A 20,588-nucleotide genomic window follows, 5' to 3' on the forward strand; every position below is an offset into this window, starting at 1 on the left:
CTTGCTTGGCTCAATAAAAGTGAGAATAAATGTTGTTTGATGGGTAGGATGATGTTGTTGAATGTTAAAGCAGCTTGAGGCAGGATTTATGAAAAAAATGTATATACGTTTTAAGTTTTCTAGTAATAATGTCAGATGAAGCGTTCCAAACCCAAAAGAATGAGCCCTCTAGTGTATCTCTCCGTTGCCTTGAACAGGCTGTGTGCTGCAAAATGTGCTGCAATTCGGAGTCCGAATTTCCCGCGCTGTCCTGCGGATGTGACGTCGCATGACGCTGCATGCACGTTCTCCCCGTTCTCCCGTGCCGGCTTCACTGTTGGCTGCAGTACCCCCGATGGCCGTCGTGGCGAAGGGTGGCACTAGAGAGTCTCATTTCTTAAAAGGAGCCTCAAGCTCCTTTAAAATGACTGTCATAAGGGCCCATCAAGAATACTCCGCCCCCTCTGTACTGAGTCCCACGCTCCGCCACTGGTCCAGACCATCCTGGGGGAGAGCTCAGGTGATCGCCCTCAGCCGTGGACAGAGGTAGCTGCTGAACTGAGCTTCACCCTCGGACTTTCAGAACAATTAAGAGCGAAACAGGAGTTCTCCAGTACAGCTGTCATGCATGTGAAATCTAACTATGGAGACCAAAACTGTTCTTCGTACCAGACTGTGAGTATGTTTGTTTCTGCTATTAAAGTTGGACATTTTAACCTGGAGGTCGATGGAGATGAACTCAGTAGTCGCGTTTCCATGACGCCTAGATTTGTGCAAAACCCAAATATTGCAAAGGGACATCTGTCATGGAAACAGTTCCCACATATCATGAGGTGGTTTTACAGACGTGTTGATGATCCAGTTTAAAGCAAAAGTGTCATGGAAACGACGTACAGTCCTGGCTCTCCGATGCTCTCTGGCCAGCAGGCTGGTTCCCTGTAGAACCCGTTTGGACCTGGCTCTGGAACGGAGGGGGGGGGGGGTCCTCTGGCAGAGACAAAAGGTGACTTCATTTCCTGCATTTCTGCAGGCATGGGAAATGTAGTGACACAAAATCAACAAAACAGTTGAGCTGGACATTCTAAGAAAGCTGCCAGAGAGTGTGGTTGTCCCACCTCTGGTTTTTACCTGGAGGGAAGTCGACAAAGACTTGAGAGAATAATGCCATCATACTAGGAATCTTCAGCATTTATTAGTATTTCGTGTGGGATTAGTTTTTTGTTTGTGTAGGCTTCTTTAATTCAGCTTTATATTTACATCTAAACTTCTTACTTTCAGCAAATCAACAACAAAATCACCTTTTTACTGCAGACCAGAGTTTCTGCCCCATCTTTGTTTACATCTCCCAAATGGTTTTTGGAGGCTGTTGAAAAGAAAAATCTGTATCACTTCATAGTTGGTAGTATATGGCTGCTCCCTAAGACAGACCGTTTCGTGAATATCGGTCGGATATCCCTAAAACTAACTTCACTAATCAACGCCAGTATTCACAGAGAGCAGCCTCAGACATTTCTGCGACTGCTCGACTGCACACAATACCGTTCACATGGGAAGTCCGTCCCGCTCTGCCCTGTATCTCGCTGGCAATTATGACATGCATTTACAAATGTATAATCCGATTTGAAAGAGCGGGATGACACGATCAGGGTTTTGAAAAGTGGGGGTACATGTCCCTCCTGTCCTCAGTGGAAACCATACCTATGCAAAGTATCGAAAAGCGATATGATAATAAGACATGAAGATACGTGAGGGTATTTCAAGTGACACAAAGATATGCAAAGAGATGAGGAGACAGGAGTCAAGAAGAGACCAGACACAAAGAGACCTAAAGAGCAATGACCGGATGAGAAGATATGCAAAGAGAAAAGAAGAGACATGAAGGGATGCAAACACATAAGGTGAGATACGAAGAAATTACAAGTGATGTAAAGATACATGAGGATAAACCAAGTGATCTGGGGATATGTGAAGAGACCTCAAGATGCAAGCAAAGATACATGAGGATAAACCAAGTGATCTGGGAATATGTGAAGAGACCTCAAGATGCAAGCGAAGCCAAAAAGAGACAAAATGGAAAGAGACGCGATGGGACAAGATGTGCAGAGACGGGATGCGACAACACAGGATGTGAAGAAATGAGAAGAAAGTAAAAGGGACGCAAAGAGACCTGCAGATGTGAGGAGACTAGAAGAGGGGAAAAGAGACAAGAAGACACAATATGAGACGAGAAGAGACCTGAAGTAATTTGAAAAGACTGCAAGTGCTGAAAATATATGAGAGGAGACCAGATGAGATGTGAAGAGATGTGAAAAGACAGGAATAGATGTGAAGAAACAAAGCAAATAGATCCAAAAAGACAAGCATAGATGCAAAGATGCAAAAAAAACAATAAGAAATTAGATGTGACTAAAAGAGACAAGATACAAAGAAACCTGAAGAGATGCAACGAGTTACGACGAGACGAGACGCGACGCGACTACACGTGAAGAGACAAGAAAAGATGAGAAGTGACTAGATATGACGAGACAAGACAAAATGAGAGGTGACTAGACATGAAGAGACGAGATGAGAGGTGACTAGACATGAAGAGATTAGATGAGAGGTGACTAGACATGAAGAGATTAGATGAGAGGTGACTAGACATGAAGAGATTAGATGAGAGGTGACTAGACATGAAGAGATTAGATGAGAGGTGACTAGACATGAAGAGATTAGATGAGAGGTGACTAGACAAGAAGAGATTAGATGAGAGGTCACTAGACATGAAGAGATTAGATGAGAGGTGACTAGACATGAAGAGACAAGGTCACTAGACATGAAGAGATTAGATGAGAGGTCACTAGACATGAAGAGATTAGATGAGAGGTGACTAGACATGAAGAGACAAGGTCACTAGACATGAAGAGATTAGATGAGAGGTGACTAGACATGAAGAGATTAGATGAGAGGTCACTAGACATGAAGAGACAAGGTCACTAGACATGAAGAGATTAGATGAGAGGTGACTAGACATGAAGAGATTAGATGAGAGGTCACTAGACATGAAGAGATTAGATGAGAGGTCACTAGACATGAAGAGATTAGATGAGAGGTGACTAGACATGAAGAGACAAGGTCACTAGACATGAAGAGATTAGATGAGAGGTGACTAGACATGAAGAGATTAGATGAGAGGTCACTAGACATGAAGAGATTAGATGAGAGGTCACTAGACATGAAGAGATTAGATGAGAGGTGACTAGACATGAAGAGACAAGGTCACTAGACATGAAGAGATTAGATGAGAGGTCACTAGACATGAAGAGATTAGATGAGAGGTGACTAGACATGAAGAGACAAGGTCACTAGACATGAAGAGATTAGATGAGAGGCGACTAGACATGAAGAAATTAGATGAGAGGTGACTAGACATGAAGAGACAAGATGACTAGACATGAGGAGATTAGATGAGAGGCGACAAGACAGGATGTGAAGAGACGTGAAGTTACCTGAAGAGATGTAAAGACACGTGAAGGGACATGAAAGGATCGCCCAACGGCGTACAGGAAAAAAATCATCCAGGATGAAAAAAAAGAGACAAAAATGAAAAACAGATGACTAATAAAGAAAAGGAGTACCATATGCAGACAACTATTTAGACCTGTACATGCACACAAATCAGTTTGTACACAAAATACAAAAGGTACTTTTTAATTGAATCAAATTGCTGTCATATAATAACCACCACAACAACGTTAATAAATTATGTCTTACAGCTAAAATACCCAACAATAACAACAACAACAATGTCCTTATATAACCTGTCCCAGTGCAAGAATCACTCAAGGCACTTCTACAATGCAGCCAGCTTTCTCTCACACACATGAATTAAATCAATGTATTTATTAGACAGAATTATTCCTATAATTACTCCCATCCATCAAATGGCATTATAGTCTATGTCAGTGAAGCCCCAGTGCTTTAGTTTTACCAGCTAGCCAAAATGGCATGTTTTGGGGGGAAAACGGGAGGAAACCCACAGACACAGAGGGAACATGACAACTCCATCAGAATAACTTCCACTGGTATAGAAGTCATTACAAAAACTAAGAGTGCGGACAGTGTAAACACTGTTGACTCACTGTTTTGGTTTCTTAAACTCATCTAACTATATTGACATGAATGTGGTCACTTCACAGACTTCATATTCCATCCCTGACGAGGCTCTACGGCAGCGTTTGGTAACGTTTGTTTGAACGATGGTTGTGGGAAACGCCTGTGTCTCTTAACGATGATTGAATTTAGTTTCCGACATTGGTACCTGCAACTGTTCCAACTACAGTTTCTGTCAACACTTGCAGGGTGTCATTACACTGTCAAGGAGGTGAAAGAGACTTTGTTCCGTCTTCTGCAGGACATCCTTGTTGTGGGACAGTCCCCAGGTACTTTTAACTGTCTACGATCTCACTGTCCAACCTCTAGATGGTCACTGGAGCGTGCGGTGGAAGTGACCTGCAGAAATCAAACAGCATCTTTGTTTATAATTTATCCCTAGCTGTGTCGCACACCAGGTTGGTGGCAAAGGTCCAGTAGTGCTTAAACATGAAAGACCTTTGAGACAGCAAAAGTCCAGCGCTGCTGGACTTTTGCTGTTCTCTCCTTGCGATGAAGAAGTGACTGAAGATCAAGATTCAGTTCTTTATGGGTTCACTCTGTAATCCACGAGGTCACTGGTAAACAGCTCTTGCTGACTCCTTTCTTTTTACTCAACCATGATGCTCCAGACAATTTTTTGGACACAAACACCAAATCTCTGTTGATAATTCTTTTGTTCCTGGCTAAAAAATGTATCTTGCTGCAGTTGTCAACTCCCCAGGTCCCTACAGTCGACATGTGGATATCACAGATTGCTGCTCTTATTCCTCTCGAGAAGTTGACTCATGACCTTCATCACAAATCGCACACGTTTTGGAGGATCTGGGAATCATTGCACTCCTTACAGAAGCCTTAACTCAGCTTCTGCCCCTGAAGGATGAGGACTGCCTATTCTTTCTTTCACTTATTCCATGTATGTCCTCCTCGTTTACCTGTCTCTTAATTTACCCATTTATTTACTTATTCATTTTATGCATACGTACTGCGCAGCGCTTATGGTTGGTTTGGGGTGGGTTTTTTATTTTTTTACTTTATTTCTACGTTTTGTTGTGTCTCGTTTTGTTCTGTTCTAATGTTTGTACCCATAATATTGAATAACCAATAAAAAGAGTATGAAAAAAAAAAAAGATTCAGTTCTTATTGCCATCTTGACGTGTTCTGTAATTTAGGCAGCTTTACTCACCTCAAGTCAGTCCTGCCTGTCCAGGTCAGATGTGAGCCAAGTTTGCATCAAACATCATCACTATTGCCTTCTGGCTCAGAGATCGTGGTGTTAGTTTGATTTGTCCCAGATGCCACTAAACACATGCGGTCAGTCCTCAAGACCAGGCACTCATACAATGTGAATGGATTGCAATCAGTCAGGGTTGGATGCAGAACTTCAAACCCAGCAGACCAGGGGCCTGTACTACGAAGCAAGTTCAACATATCCAGGATATCTTTTCCTTATCCAGATTCACTAAGCGGGACAATTGCAATCACGCTAAGCGGTCACACGACGGTGGTTATCAACTCGGTATATCAACCCAGGTTTCTCCAATCTGGATATGAGCGCGTGCACATAAAAGGGGCAGTGTTTTCAGCGCAGGACCAATCGCAAGCATGGAGAAGTCCGCTGTCAGAGCCGCTTATTTCAGTAGCGAAGAGCAAACAATAATTTTACGGAAATATGATGAGTATAGGCATATAATACAGGCAAAAAGCAACACAGTTGCAGCTGCAAAATGCAGGAAAGACAGCTGGCAAAAGATCGCTGACTGTATAAATGCGTAAATTCATAGGGATATAAACATATATTTGAATATTCTGGGAATCTTAATATTAAACTGTAAACCATGATCAGCAATATTAAAATAATAAAAGGCTTGCAATATTTCAGTTGATTTGTAATGAATCCAGAATGTATGACATTTTTTTTGTTTTTGTGTTTGCATTACAGAAAATCACAATATTCTAATTTTCTGAGACAGTCTGTATATATTGGTTCTATAACTATTGTTGTTGACCGATAACTTGTGCTGATGCTGTACCAAAGAATTGGGTTTTTTTATTTATTTTATTTTAATTTTAATTTTTTCAGGAGGGGGGTATTTAGTATTTTAAAGTGACTTCTCAGAATGTTCGAGGGACGAAATTGAAAATCCCTTTTTTGCTATCCCCTTACAAATGCATCTTCTTTTTCATTTCTTCTTGATTTATTTATTTAATTGGTATTAGTTTTGGATTGACTGTACATCGGATTTTGGGTGATTTGTTTTATTTATTCATTGATTGATTTATTTTTTATTTTCTCCTCCACCTCTTTTTTCTTTTTTTCCTTTTTTTTTGGATCGTTCATACAGGTACTCATCAGGGAAAGCAAAGGGGTTTTGGTGGTCCCTGAATACGCGTTCTCTTCGGAGGGATCCTCTCACGATCCGCGCACCAAACTCCACTGGATTCTCTTCGAAAGGGCATGTCATTTTCCAAGAGAGCTGATTGGTCAGTGGGCGGTGCTTTTACACCCGGCGATCTGTATCTCGAACATAACCTGCTCCGGAGCAGGTTAGCGGTTCAGCATAAGTTACCATGGCGATGTGCCCCGATAAGAAGTGAACCACCGTCGTAGTCCTGAAAACCCAGGGTTAAACCTGAAGTTACCTCGCTAACCCCAAATCCCGCTTCGTAGTACAGGCCCCAGAATGATTACAGAAGTTCTGAAGGTTAGCATTGTTTAAAAACACCCGACGTATTAGCCAATAAAAGCCTTGAAAGCCCTCCTGCACTAAAGCTCCCAACAGTTCACAAAACATCACCAACTTGATTCACTCAAACACAATTTCTTTATTGTTTTCTGCAAAGTACAAATCTTTTCAAAGTGCATTAGTACAATATTCAGTTGGCACGTGGCAGACGCCATCCTGCTTGTTTCTCTGACATCAGTCCCTGCAAATCCAAATCAACAGTCTTGTTTCCAGGACCATCAGAGGTGAGTCGGTGCCGTCAGGAACTTCACCAAGCGTGCTACTCGCCGACGGGCACACTGACATCATTAAGACCATTTACACAACACTTTACCATCACCATCAAAAAACAGATTTAGTTTTCAAACACATACGATCGTCATTTCTTTTTTTTTCAGACAAAATAAGGTAAACATTTCTACGTAGATGTGTTCCTTTCTTTTCTGCCACCTCTCTCCCTTGGTCACATGCTCAGAATGGCTTTTTATTTCCCTTGGCTTGATCAGACATTAATGTGCTTCAGTATTTGGCTACTTCTCATCATCCATGAACCCACCGGAAGAAGGAAATGATAAAAAAAAAAAAGGCAAAAACAACAGTGAAATATGAGCAGCAAGGTGCTTCCAATGCTTTACAATGAGATCCCTTAATCGATCATTCTGAACTACAGGTACTGTGGTTTCGTCTCGATTTCCACCTATCGTCTCCCTCTCATCCAGGTTCAGGTTGGCAGGGCGGGGCAGGAGCCTAATCAAATAGGTCCTGACCTTCCTCTCTCCATCCATCTCCTCCAGATGTTCTAGGAAGTCCTGGGAACACTTCCCCAGGGGGGAGTTCAGGAGACGTCTTAACCAGATAACCCACCTCAACGGTCTCTGGATGTGGAGGAGCAGTGACTCTACTCCAAGTCTCTCCTGGAGGACTGAACTATCTCTGCAGGAGAGTCCAGACACCCACCGGGGGAAACTCATATCAGCTTTTGTACCCTTCCTCCTGTTCTTTCAGTGGCTACCCAAAGTTCCATAGGTGAGGGTAAGAACCACCAGCAACCACCGGGAATCAGTTTGGTGTCCAGGTCGTTTACCACCACCGGGACACAAGGTGGTTATGGGTCGTCCTGGACCACCAAAGACAGCTTCAACATAAATCACCTGCACTGCTTTGTTCCAAGCAACCTTATTGACTGCTACTCATGAAAGAAACAAAAAGAAATAAACTTAATGCCATGATGACAAATGTCATCACAGTGGAATGTATGAAAAATGTGTGGACCAGTGAGTTGTAAAGAAAGGAGGAAGGAACACTTGAAACCAGATTCATCAGGTCAGGAATTATGTATCACAACACAAACGTTTAAGACTGAAATAATTCAAAAGAAAGTATAAACCACAGTGAAATAGTGCGAGCATGGCCTCGTTCCCACAGGAAGACGTGAAATGTGATCTGTATCAGTGTACCATGGACCGTGGTGAAATCCATAGGAAACCCCACTTTTATCCACAGAGACATGAACACGTTTCATCAAATGTAGGACAGAAATGTACAGGACGTGTTAAAACATCGTGAAACAAAGATGAGGATCTATGAAAAGACCAAGTCAACTCCTTGACGCCAGCAACACAATGTGTCTGTTGTCCTGAAAACCACTGCAGACCTCAGCAGGGTACTGCAGGGTATGAGAGGGAATTGTGGGGTATGAGAGAGTACTGCAGGGTATGAGGGGGTACTGCAGGGTATGAGGGGGTACTGCAGGGCATGAGGGGGTACTGCAGGGCATGAGAGGGTACTGCAGGGTATGAGGGGGTACTGCAGGGTATGAGGGGGTACTGCAGGGTATGAGGGGGTACTGCAGGGTATGAGAGGGTACTGCAGGCTACGATAGGGTATAAGAGGGTACTGCAGGGCATGAGGGGGTACTGCAGGGCATGAGGGGGTACTGCAGGGCATGAGAGGGTACTGCGGGGCATGAGGGGGTACTGCAGGGTATGAGGGGGTACTGCAGGGCATGAGGGGGTACTGCGGGGCATGAGGGGGTACTGCGGGGCATGAGGGGGTACTGCAGGGATTGACGGTACTGCAGGGCATGAGGGGGTACTGCAGGGCATGAGGGGTACTGCGGGGCATGAGAGGGTACTGCGGGGCATGAGAGGGTACTGCGGGGCATGAGAGGGTACTGCGGGGCATGAGGGGGTACTGCAGGGATTGACGGTACTGCAGGGCATGAGGGGGTACTGCAGGGCATGAGGGGTACTGCAGGGCATGAGAGGGTACTGCAGGGCATGAGAGGGTACTGCGGGGCATGAGGGGGTACTGCAGGGCATGAGGGGGTACTGCAGGGCATGAGGGGGTACTGCAGGGCATGAGGGGTACTGCAGGGTATGAGAGGGTACTGCAGGGCATGAGGGGGTACTGCAGGGTATGAGAGGGTACTGCAGGGCATGAGAGGGTACTGCGGGGCATGAGGGGTACTGCAGGGTATGAGAGGGTACTGCGGGGCATGAGGGGGTACTGCGGGGCATGAGGGGGTACTGCGGGGCATGAGGGGGTACTGCAGGGCATGAGGGGGTACTGCAGGGCATGAGGGGTACTGCAGGGTATGAGAGGGTACTGCGGGGCATGAGGGGGTACTGCAGGGATTGACGGTACTGCAGGGTACGATAGGGTATAAGAGGGTACTGCGGGGCATGAGAGGGTACTGCAGGGTATGAGATGGTACGAGACGGTACTGCGGGGCATGACGGTAATGTGGGGCATGACGGTAATGTGGGGCATGAGAGGGTACTGCAGGGCATGAGAGAGTACTTCAGGGCATGACAGGATACTTCAGGGCATAAGGGGGTACAACGAGGTACTGCAAGGTACGGACTTGTGTTCTTGGGTAGTTCATGCTTGCCAAGTACTCTGGAGAAGGTTCTCAGGAGAATGGGGGGACGCATGTCAGTCTTTTTGCAGTTGGAACATCAGTGTACTTGATGACATCATAGCTCAGCTAACAGGCTAACGCGTATTGAAAAACCTCTACAGTTTAACTGGGTATATAAATAAACTGAGAGCGGACCATGTACTGCTCTCATCACAGAACCCTAAAGTTTCTCAGACAGCCCTGAGATGGTGCCGTGTTATGTCAATGGTCTGAGCCGGTCATGACTTCACGTAAAACACTCTCAAACACTGAGGTCATCTTTTTTCCGTCTCCCTTAAACCTGCAGCTCCACCAGTCTGATCTCTGAACTGGTTCCGACCAGGTCAAGCCAGTTTAATGGCGTCTATCTCAGCGTAAATGGCAGGGCTTCATCGTGTAGTGGACCTGTGAGCTTTACACACAGAGCTGAAAAGTGCTGAAATGCAAAAACCAACGAAGCATCTCTTCCAGCCGCCTGCCGCTGGTTTCCCCTCCTCAGGGTGGAGCTAACTGGTTTCCAGCTTCCCTGCTGTTCTGGTTGCTGGGTGTGTTGTCAGGGCTCTGATCTGTTTGTCAGTCAGAGTTGAACATGTTAACTGAAGAAAGCAGCTGCTGTCCAGACTGAAGGCTGAGCCAACCGTCTGCAGGCCAGGACAAGACCCAACCACAAAGACCAGGCTGGTCTCTGGTCCGTCCACTGAGAAACTCTGCAAGTACTCTGGAATTGGGTTTTCAGGTGGAAAAATCAATTTTCTTTAAAATTATCCCAGACATCAGGGCAATAAGAGTTTACACTTTTTATCTAATTCAAGTTTAAGACTTCAGGAAGGAGACTGCTGAGATGGGAGCCCAGGTTATGGGCTGTTCTTCTCAGTTTGGCACATTTCATCTGGAGTTTGGTCCGACACCAACCCCACAGTGTACTGGTTTAAAATAGTCTGCCCATTTTCAACTTTCAACTGATAATTGATTAAATCACTGTGTACAAATTAGACATGACAGCAGATGCCCTCAACGGAAAACCCTCATGAAAATAAAAATGTTTTGACTCTTACATGAGGCAGCTCCAACCAGGAGTGCTCACCTCAATGATGAAGTAAGAGGGCCGTTTCTGCCTCACGACTCATTCAAAAGGTTGATGGACTAAGATTACGTTTTAACCCACTGCTCTGCAATTAACAATGACCCCCCCAGGAACCCCTCAGACGTATGAAAGGCTGGGCTTGGGACGTCGTTTTGTCAACAGTATATAAACAGAAGTTAACCTGCCTACACCACAAAGGTTCTGGACGTTCTTCACAATTATTTCTGGGAGCACATTTGGAGGCATCGCTGGACCTGACTCTGGATCTGGAGCTCGTCCAGACAAGTCCTCCTCCGCCAAACGGAGAAGTTCGATGAGCTGAAATTACATTTAAACTCCTGACTGATCTGGAGGCTGAGGGTGTTCAGGAGGAGCTGCAATGAGAGGAAATATGACACGTGTTTGTTCAGACGCTGTTTTACAGACAGACGCTTCCAAAGCTACGGCTGGGTCTGGAAATGGACATTCACTTTCTAAAAATGAGCATTTAAAAACTTCCTGCCTCTCAAACCGGTTGCTAACAAAAATCCCTGGTGATCATCTGTTGTGCTTCATCCAGACTGAAGCGAGGTGTTTGTGTGGGCTTGATACTCATGTACGCGTAGAAGCGCGTCAGTGGTTTAATGTTAGGGGGGTCGGGGGCAAAAGAAACCAAGAAAACCTCATCAGGATGATGGAATCAGAAACAAAATAAAGAAAAGCTTCTCTGCCGTCCTTGCGGTGAGTTTGGTCACAATCGTCGTGGTCTGGATCCGGATGATCCTGTGGTGATAGGCTCCCCCCCCGTCGCTCGGTCAGACGCCAGAATCCGTGTACATGCCGTTGATCAGGTAGTCCACCTGCGTGTAGTCCTTCCTCCGGTAGCTCTCGTACGCCTGCGTTACAAACACTGCTACCGTGGCCAGGAAGAAGAGCAGTCCGAAGACCAGGACAGCCAGCAGGGACGCCGTGTCCACCAGGTGTCTGGTCAGAGCCGCCCCGGCCGCTCCCAGTCCTGAAAGGCCTGTTACCAAGACCACGGGTTTGGCGGGGGTGGTGGTGTCAGTGGTTACGACGGCACTAGCTGCTGTAGCTTTGGTGGTTGGTGTTGTGGTACTCCGTAGCGGCGTTGGCACGCTTGAGGATGGCAGCGTACTTGTGAGCGTGGTTGCCCGAGGAAGTGGTGTCGGGGTCGCCGCGGTTCCAGTAGCTGGAGAGGGTGAAGTGGCTGCGGATCCAGGAGCTGGAGCCGCTGCGGTTCCAGTAGCTGGAGAGGGTGAAGTGGCTGCGGATCCAGGAGCTGGAGGTTTTGTGGTTCCAGGAACTGGAGGTTTTGTGGTTTCAGAAGCTGGAGAGGATGAAGTGGCTGCGGTTCCAGGAGCTGGAGGGGATGCTGCTTCTGTGGAGATTGTGGAAGGCGCTGCCGTCACTTTTATTGGTTGTGATGTCGGCAACATTTTGGTCGATACTGTCGTTGCAGAAGTCAAGGGTATGGTCCCTGCCGCTGTCGTAGAAACTGGACTCAAAGACTGAGTGGTCAGGCCGGCGGTGGTAGCGGGCGGCTCGATGGTGGTGGAGGTGTTATGAGGGCTGGTGGCCATCTCCAGTGTTGCCTGATGATTGGACGCTGGTGAAGGAGCTGTTCCTGCAGAGTCCTCCGCTCTGCTCCCGATGGTGTTGGATGAAGGGACGTGTTGAGAGGTTGGGACTGGCTGTAAGGTGGAGTTGGTCAGAGGGACAGAAGACGAAGATTGATTCCTAGACGGGTTTGAAGAATCTCCTATTTCATCTTTGATGACAGTATCGTTACCTAGGAAACACAAGACAACATAAACATTACTCATTTCCTGAAGAAAAAAGAAGAAGATAACGTATGAAAGACGGCGAGTCATTCTGAAACACAAAGGATGTCCCTTAGTTCTGGTATGCTGTTCCACAGTGGTGGAACGAGTTAACAAGTCCAGTTTATTTCTACATCACAACCTCGGGACCAGCCTAAAAAACCTGATTTAGTGCAGTCTAAAACAAATAACAGAATTAAATGTTTACAAATGTGGAAGAACAACAGCACTAAAATGAAATGGTGAAACATAAAGTACATGACATGATTAATTAACACAGGTAATTGTTCAGAAAGTGGAGGAAAAGCAGGGAGAATACGTGGTCTGGACAGGTGTGTCAGTAAGCCCCGCCCCCCAAACTCAGACAAGCCAATGGCTGTTGAGTAACAGTTCAGCAGGGACCAGAACTCAGACAACAGCAGCTTTCAGTTCCACAGAACATCCTGAATTCATGTGTTGTATGGCGTTTATGACAAAATAATTCCATTGCTGTGTCTCCAGTACTTAAACAGTTCAAAATGATGTGTAGCATCATATATCCACCTTAGATGCCACCTAGATGACGGTACCCGGCTGAACCCGTGTACCTGGTTGACCCTGGCGGTGAACGCGGTTCTACTTTGTACAAGACGTTGGGCGACAGCCGTCTCACAGGTCTGACATCACCTACTGAAATTATGTGTTAATTAATCTCTCTCCAACCATCACCAGGACCATCTCCTTAGAGACTTCTGTTTTCAAGTATTATCAATACTTAGAACCCACTACAGAAGCGGTTCGGGTCCTCGTCTAGCTGGTTGCCGGTCTAGTGCCAGCGCCTGCCGATGAAGCTGTTCTACGCTCATCTGAGCCTTCTATTGAGCAGGTCTCATCCTCAAGTTCTTGGTATTGTACCGGAGGTCCAGCGGATGAGAGCCCTACAATATGAGTCCTGGTGTAAAGATTATGGTACTTTAATGAGTGAAAAGTATTTGATCCAGAAAAGAAAACAGCGAGAGAGCTTCAAAAACCGACTAATAATAATATTAAAAAAGACCTCCATAGACCATGGAGGGCTTTTTGTACGCTGATGTTGTCCAGATGTGTTCATGTACAAACGTCTTCTGACGCACACTTACACTTGAAGCAGTTGGTCGGGGTTGGTGGAGAGATCGAGACGGGTTCCTCTCGTCCCACTGTGAGGGCGGGGTCAGTGAAGAGAAGCAGCAGGAGGAGGAGCTGAAGGAGCCATGACGGGCTCAGAGGGGGCGGTGACGGACACGGGAACATGCTGGTGGGCTGGGGGGGCGAGATGGACACACACCACATACTTTACACACTGACAGAGACAAGAGTGGGTACACACACACACACACACACACGCTGAACTGATGTGAAGTCAGCATCTACTTCCTGATCTGCAGAGAAAAAAACCAACAGACGTGTCAACACCACTCATGGAAGAAGAACGGGCGGGGGGGCAAGGACAAGAGGAGAACAGAGGAGGAGGAGGATAAACGAGCGGAACCAAAACTACAGAAAATATAAGCGATTATGGGCCGATGCTGATCTGGGATCATGGCAGTCGGACATCGTGTGTGGCATTTAGACATCCGTGGTAAAGCTCACGGGTCATATCAGGGAGTGTTTGTCTGTTTGAAAACATCTGAGTCTAATCTTGGAAATCAACAAAACGTTAACACTCTCCAGGAAGGGTTAACGGTTAGGGGGTTAGCCGTAAAGGGGCAAGGGGGATAGGGGTAGGAAGGTTAGGCGGTTAGGGTTTAGTGGTAAGGGGGTTAGGGGTAAGGGGGGTATGGAGTTAGGGGGTTAGGGAGTTAGGGTTTAGTGGTAAGGGGGTTAGGGGGTATGGAGTTAGGGGGTTAGGGGTAAGGGGGGTATGGAGTTAGGGGGTTAGGGAGTTAGGGGTTAGTGGTAAGGGGGTTAGTGGTAAGGGGGTTAGGGGGTATGGAGTTAGGGGGTTAGGGAGTTAGGGGTTAGTGGTAAGGGGGTTAGGGGGTATGGAGTTAGGGGGTTAGGGAGTTAGGGGTTAGTGGTAAGGGGGTTAGGGGTTAGTGTAGGGGGTGAGGGGGTATGGAGTTAGGGGTTAGTGGTAAGGGGGTTAGGGGGTATGGAGTTAGGGGGTTAGGGGTTAGTGTAGGGGTTAGGGGGTATGGAGTTAGGGGTTAGTGGTAAGGGGGTTAGGGGGTATGGAGTTAGGGGGTTAGGGGTTAGTGTAGGGGTTAGGGGGTATGGAGTTAGGGAGTTAGGGGTTAGTGGTAAGGGTTATGGGGGTTAGGGGTAGGGAGGTTAGGGGGTTAAGGGTTAAAGAGTTATGGCGGTTAGGGAAGAAAGCTTCATTCCTGGAACAAGAGACAGAACGGGACGATGCTTCCATGTGTTTACTTGCACTTCCCTACTTTCCTTACGTTTCGCACTAGTGATTATTTCCGGTGCTGGAATCACCAATAGAAGCGCTGCATGTTGCAGTCGGCTGTTACAGAATCTAAAATAAATGTATTAATATCTGAAAAAGAACAAATACAACAAATATCAGACGGAGACCAATTGGGCTGTTTATTGATCAAGTTTTAATGATGAGCATCAGCAAGAACCTGAAAATATCTAACTGAGTAACAGTCATGTACATCAGTGATTCAATTAATAGACTTTAAACTTCATTCAGGAAATGTTAAGCACCACCTCTTTTTGCCCGCTACACCTGATTAGATGGAGAAAAAGGAAGCTGGCACAACGAACCTGCCAGAAAACAGATTAGCAGCTTCCTCCAGTTCTGCAACTCAGAACCTCCGTCAGGCACAGGAAACTCAGAACCTCACTAATGCTTCCACTCCTGTGTACATCCACCCATCTGTCCATCCATCCACCCGTTCATCCATCCATCCATCCACCTGTCCATCCACCCATTCATCCATCCACCCGTTCATCCATCCATCCATCCACCCGTTCATCCACCCATTCATTCATCCACCCGTTCATCCATCCATTCACCCACACAGGGAGCAGGACTGCGGTTTCAAGGTGAACTCATAACGTACCAAAACATTACTATCTGTGACAAACTACACCCCAATTTTCACTATCAGATGTGAAATGTGACAAAGAAATTTGGTTGAAGATTTTATTTTTTCATCTTGAGAAAAGGGAGCAGGAAGTCTGAAGTTTCAGCAATACTGCCATCTAGTGTCTGAGTGGCACCAGTGCCCCTGGAAATGGCTGTGATCACTTTGTGAAACCTCTTAAAATAAGGTCATATTTTGCTGAAGTTTCTCATAAACCAGAACGCATAAACCAAATATTTGGCTCCTTTCTTTTTGCTCTTGGAAAATGTGACTTTGGCCAATATTTAAAGAAGAGGGCGATATTTTTGTGAGACCTCTTCAGCTCTACATGTTGATTATTTCATTTCAATCCACTGGTGTATAAAAGTCTGGACCCGACTGAAACTACAATGAAGACAATGAAGACTTTATGAGAAACCTCTCCTGGATCTCGTCCACATCAGCACCCAAAAACCTGTTTGGATTCTGCTTCACAGCTGGACTTAAGAAAACCAGAAACGCGTCTCACTGGACCCAAACATCACCAAACAGCACCTGGACCTAAACTCAAGAGATGGAGCCATGAAGAACCATCTTAGCTTGCTTTGTTCATGAAGACCGGGCACCATGGAAACCCGCCGCCATGGAGACCAGGCCCCATGAAGAACCGACCACCATCCTCTAGCCCAGTGGTCCTCAACCTTTTTTCAGTGATGTACCCCCTGTAAAATATTTTTTCAGCCAAGTACCCCCTAACCAGCGCAAAGCACTTTTGGTTGTTAAAAAAAAGACCTAAAACAGAGCACTGTGCCATCAGTAACTGATTTATTAAACATAAAAATATTGCTGCTACGCTTCAACCACGACTCCATCGTTGGTCCAAGTGATTGACAGGTGAAGCCAGGTGGCATTTGACAGGTTAGGTGGAACCCTCCTGGTGTGGGGGAGACTCTGCGGTTTTAGGATAATAAGTTGAATAGCCTACTCCTGAAGATAAAATTCATTTTATGAATTTAGACTCAATTATTTATGAAATAATTATTTTTAAAGGATTTTTGCATGGATGCTACTTTTTAAATATATGTATATTTTAAAATCTCACGTACCCCCTGGAGTGCCTTCACGTACCCCCAGGTGTACGCGTACCCCCATTTGAGAACCACTGCTCTAGCCGGTCTTCAGGATCAGACACCAGAACCAAACTCTGACGTACGGAACAGAGTATTTTTTATCACGAACCCAGAAATACACATTCAGGCCTGCTCACAGTAGCAAACAGACAATAACAACAAGATGTGCAACATCTTTATACCTGCTTTTTTAGCACAGTTTTTTTTTATTCTTCTCGTACTGCCCATCCATCCATTATCTATACCCGCTTTATCCCTTGCGGGGTAACAGGGGTCTGCTGGAGTCTATCCCAGCTAATTTCAGGTGAGAGGCAGGGGTTACACCCTGGACAGATCACCTGTCCATCACAGGGCCACATATAAACACAAACCATGCTCACAACCACACTCACGCTCACACCTACGGGCAATTTAGAATCACCAATTAACCTAATATGCATGTTTTTGGACTGTGGGAGGAAGCCGGAGTACCCGGAGAAAACCCACGCAAGCACGGAGAGAACATGCAAACTCCACACAGAAAGGCCCCTGCCGGGCCTGGGAGTCGAACCGGGGACCTTCTTGCTGTGAGGCAACAGTGCTAACCAAGTGACTAAGCCACCGTGCCTGAGTTCTCGTACTGCACTACTTTTATTTTTATTCCACTGTATATACAGTTTATATTTTGTAACTATATATTTTTTACTTTTTTCATCATTCTTTTGCTACATGTGTGTGTTGTGTGTACTGCTGCAAATGTCCCCACTGAGGGATAAATAAAAGACTATCTAATCTAATATGTGATTAAAAAGAAGCAACTTGGTGTCTAAGGTCCAAGTGAGTCGACAGACAGGTGGACTCTCACCTGCACCTGTAGAGACAGCATCAGCTCCGCCCACACAAACAACCTGCCCACTGTGTAAACTGCCGAACCCGGACGCTGACGTGGAGGGAAGGAAGTCCTGTCTGACTGAACACAGAACCTGTGAGAGGCTGCTGGATCAGAACAAGGCCAAACAGAACTAAAAAAAAAAAAACAATCAGGGTCTGAGCCTGAACACTTGAAACAGCTTTTACAGCATAATAACACAAGAACCCGGAGACATGTCGCATACAAACCCGGGTCAGAGTCTGACCCACTCCGGGTAAACCCGGGTCAGAACAGACTCCAGACAAACCCGGTGTTCTGCCAATCCTTGCTACCTGCCGAGAAATGCTACTTTGTGGTTCTGCGCACGCGCACAATTGATTTTCAAAGTTTGATTGGCACGTCCATCATCCCATATTGACTGCGTTTCCATGCACTCAATAACCCTTTTAAAACCCGAATATTGGTAATAACCCGAATTTGCACGGCCATGTAAACACCAATAACCCCTTTGAATAACCCAAATTTGCTCATATTCAGGTTTTTTAAAACCCGAATATAACCCCTGGGTTACTCCTTTTAAAACCTGAATATTTGGTCATGTAAACGCCTAACGGGATATCCCCATCAAACGGAACAGGAATCTATTTTCTGCACATGCTCTGTTCACAAGGAATCCTGGTCTTTTGAGTCCAGGACGTTCTTCTAAACACGGAGAAACGCAAGACCACGCCACACTTTTGGAGTGAGGAAGAGACTAATCACTTCATAAATGTAATGAAGGATATGAACATTTTGTAATTTGTAGACGGTAGAAAGTACCGGGATAGAGAGATTTACAAGAAGGTGAGCAAAAAGTTGCGCGAATCAGCATTTGTTTTGGATACAGAAAGAAGAAGCGGAAATGATGGTAATTGCGTCATGATGTTCTCCGCGCGTCGCTGGTTTGATCCAGATATCCCAAATGATTAATAACCCGAATTTTGACTGCATGTAAACGTAGTCATTGATAATATGGGATGTTGAGTATTTAATCCTTCAAAATACACTACCCATGACATGAATTCCATTACACTTTGTGAACATTATACGATAAAGAGAGAAAACAACAATTCTAGCGCTTTATTTGATATTCGTTCAGTGATTCTCCTTTATTTAACCAGGCAGGTCATTAAGAACACATTCTTATTTACAATAACGGCCTGGCAAGCGACAAGTCCACTTGGGGAGGTAAAGGATGAGGTTTAGGGAGTAAAACACAGTAAAATTGTAGCTCTACAAAAAGGTAAAAAACCATTAGGTAGCATTTTTTGGCAAAGCAGCAGAAATTGTCAGAACAGCGGGTCACAGCAGACTCCAGATAAACCCGTCTGGTTCAGGAAAGCCCAACTCTCAGCCCCTCTGCTCAGCTATCCTGACTTAAACCGGAGCTGGACGGCCATGTGGACCTGTGACGTCACGCCCCATCAACATGACGTAGCTGCAGCTGCCACGGGGCCGCTGAGCTCGATCCCTGAGCGTTTCCTGCTCCGAGTCTGCTCTCCACGCACCCGAGAGAACCACGAACCCGCGCGGAGCGGGGACGGCGGGAGACACTGACCTGTGAGCGGCTCCGGTTCGGCTCCGAGGTTCACACACCCAGGTGGAAACATGAGTTCAAGTTGGCGGATCGGGGAGAAGCAGAGTCCACCTGTGACGTCACTTCCGGTTATTTCTCGGACCGGTAATAATGTCGGAATTTGTGGTTTCATTCCCATTTGCTCCAGTTTGAACCGGTGTTCTGCCAATTTCTGCTGCTTTGCCAAAAAAATGCTACCTAATGGTTTTCTACCTTTTGTAGAGCTACAATTTTACTGTGTTTTACTCCCTAAACTGTCGTGCCAAAAAGTGATTGCCTGCCAGAATCTGATTTCTCCCCTGAAAATGGGTCTTTTTACCTGCCAAAAATTGATTGAAGGCCAAATACATTTAATGAAAGGTTGTTTCTACCTAAATATGACTTGATCTCATTCTTGAGCTTCATAATATAAAGACTAGAGCTCATAGGATTGCTTTTAACTCTTTTAAAGGACCATTACAACACAAAATAGGCATTTTCACCTGCCAAAAATTGATTGAAGGCCAAATACAGTTAATGAAAAGTCGTTTCTGCCTAAATATGACTTGATCTCATTCTTGAGCTTCATAATCTGAAAATCTGAAATCAGATTCTGGCAGGCAATCACTTTTTGGCACGACACCCCAACTTTGCCTATTTTTAAAACTAAGCTAAAGACCCTTATGTTTACTTCAGCTTTTAACTGCTGCTAAACCGCAGCACTTTGTATAGACTATTAGCTTTAATTTCTTATTTCTATTTTAATTTTTATCTTTATTTTTTAATCTTACTGTTAATGTTTTTATTGTGTTCTGTATGATGTTGATTGTAATTGAAGAAGGAACCTTAGGTTCTGATATGTTGTTGATCTCTTTGTATTTTACTTGTGCTATGCATTGCTCTTGCTGCTTGTCCCACACAGATGTTATGTAAAGCACTTTGAGTTGCTTTGTGCATGAATTGTGCTATATAAATAAATCTGACTTGACTTGACTTGAATGAATATCAAATAAAGCGATAGAATTGTATTTTTTCCCCTCTTTATCGTATAATGTTCAAAAAGTGTAATGCAATTCATGTCATGGGTAAGTGTATTTTGAAGGATCAAATACTCAACATCCCATATTATCCATTTTACATCGTGCAAGAAATGATGGGCAATCGTACTTTGAAAATCGACTGTGCGCATGCGCAGAACCACAAAGTAGCTGATGATAGGACAAGTCTGTCTGAACCAGGCCCCCAGTCTCGCGCTCAGCAGGCACGCCGATTTTTTCCAGTGGCCAGCAGCGGTACTGCAACAAAAAATCCCATGGGGCCCAGAAAGCTTT

At 45.4% G+C, this 20,588-nt stretch overlaps 2 protein-coding genes across 3 annotated transcripts; both read right to left on the bottom strand.

The window, feature by feature from the left end:
• Nucleotides 1-8,388: 8,388 nt before the first annotated feature.
• LOC133444085 (uncharacterized) lies at nucleotides 8,389-9,772 on the bottom strand. Its single transcript, XM_061721574.1, has 3 exons — nucleotides 8,899-9,772; nucleotides 8,678-8,708; nucleotides 8,389-8,497 (listed from the first exon to the last, which is right to left on the bottom strand). The coding sequence occupies exons 1-3, from the start codon at nucleotides 9,770-9,772 to the stop codon at nucleotides 8,434-8,436; spliced, it is 969 nt and encodes a 322-aa protein (XP_061577558.1). The 3' UTR covers nucleotides 8,389-8,433.
• Nucleotides 9,773-11,600: 1,828 nt separating this feature from the next.
• Nucleotides 11,601-19,358, bottom strand: wu:fa25f02 (mucin-2). Of its 2 annotated transcripts, none has more exons than XM_061721573.1 (3): nucleotides 19,261-19,358; nucleotides 13,761-13,920; nucleotides 11,601-12,611 (listed from the first exon to the last, which is right to left on the bottom strand). In XM_061721573.1, exons 2-3 carry the CDS (start codon nucleotides 13,909-13,911, stop codon nucleotides 11,617-11,619), a joined length of 1,146 nt encoding a protein of 381 aa, XP_061577557.1. In that variant the 5' UTR covers nucleotides 13,912-13,920; nucleotides 19,261-19,358; the 3' UTR covers nucleotides 11,601-11,616. The 2 variants fall into 2 exon arrangements, with proteins under 2 accessions (XP_061577557.1, XP_061577556.1); XM_061721572.1 differs by having other exon boundaries at nucleotides 13,761-14,039; nucleotides 19,261-19,293.
• Between the last annotated feature and the right edge of the window lie 1,230 nt (nucleotides 19,359-20,588).

The sequence above is a fragment of the Cololabis saira genome, chromosome 5, assembly GCF_033807715.1.
Source record: "Cololabis saira isolate AMF1-May2022 chromosome 5, fColSai1.1, whole genome shotgun sequence".
NCBI classification, from domain to species: Eukaryota; Metazoa; Chordata; class Actinopteri; order Beloniformes; family Belonidae; genus Cololabis; species Cololabis saira.

Bases quoted from the DNA above. Each gene is read 5' to 3' on its own strand.
- wu:fa25f02 (XM_061721572.1), bottom strand. From the start codon at position 13,950: ATGTGGTGTGTGTCCATCTCGCCCCCCCAGCCCACCAGCATGTTCCCG. The intron at 12,612-13,760 runs GTAAGTGTGCGT...TGTGTTTCCTAG, and splicing joins CCCGACCAACTGCTTCAAGT to GTAACGATACTGTCATCAAA.
- LOC133444085 (XM_061721574.1), bottom strand. From the start codon at position 9,772: ATGCGTCCCCCCATTCTCCTGAGAACCTTCTCCAGAGTACTTGGCAAG. The intron at 8,709-8,898 runs CTGCAGTACCCC...CCCTATCGTAGC, and splicing joins CCCTGCAGTACCGTCAATCC to CTGCAGTACCCTCTCATACC. The intron at 8,498-8,677 runs CCTCATACCCTG...CCTGCAGTACCC, and splicing joins TCTCATACCCTGCAGTACCC to TGCTGAGGTCTGCAGTGGTT.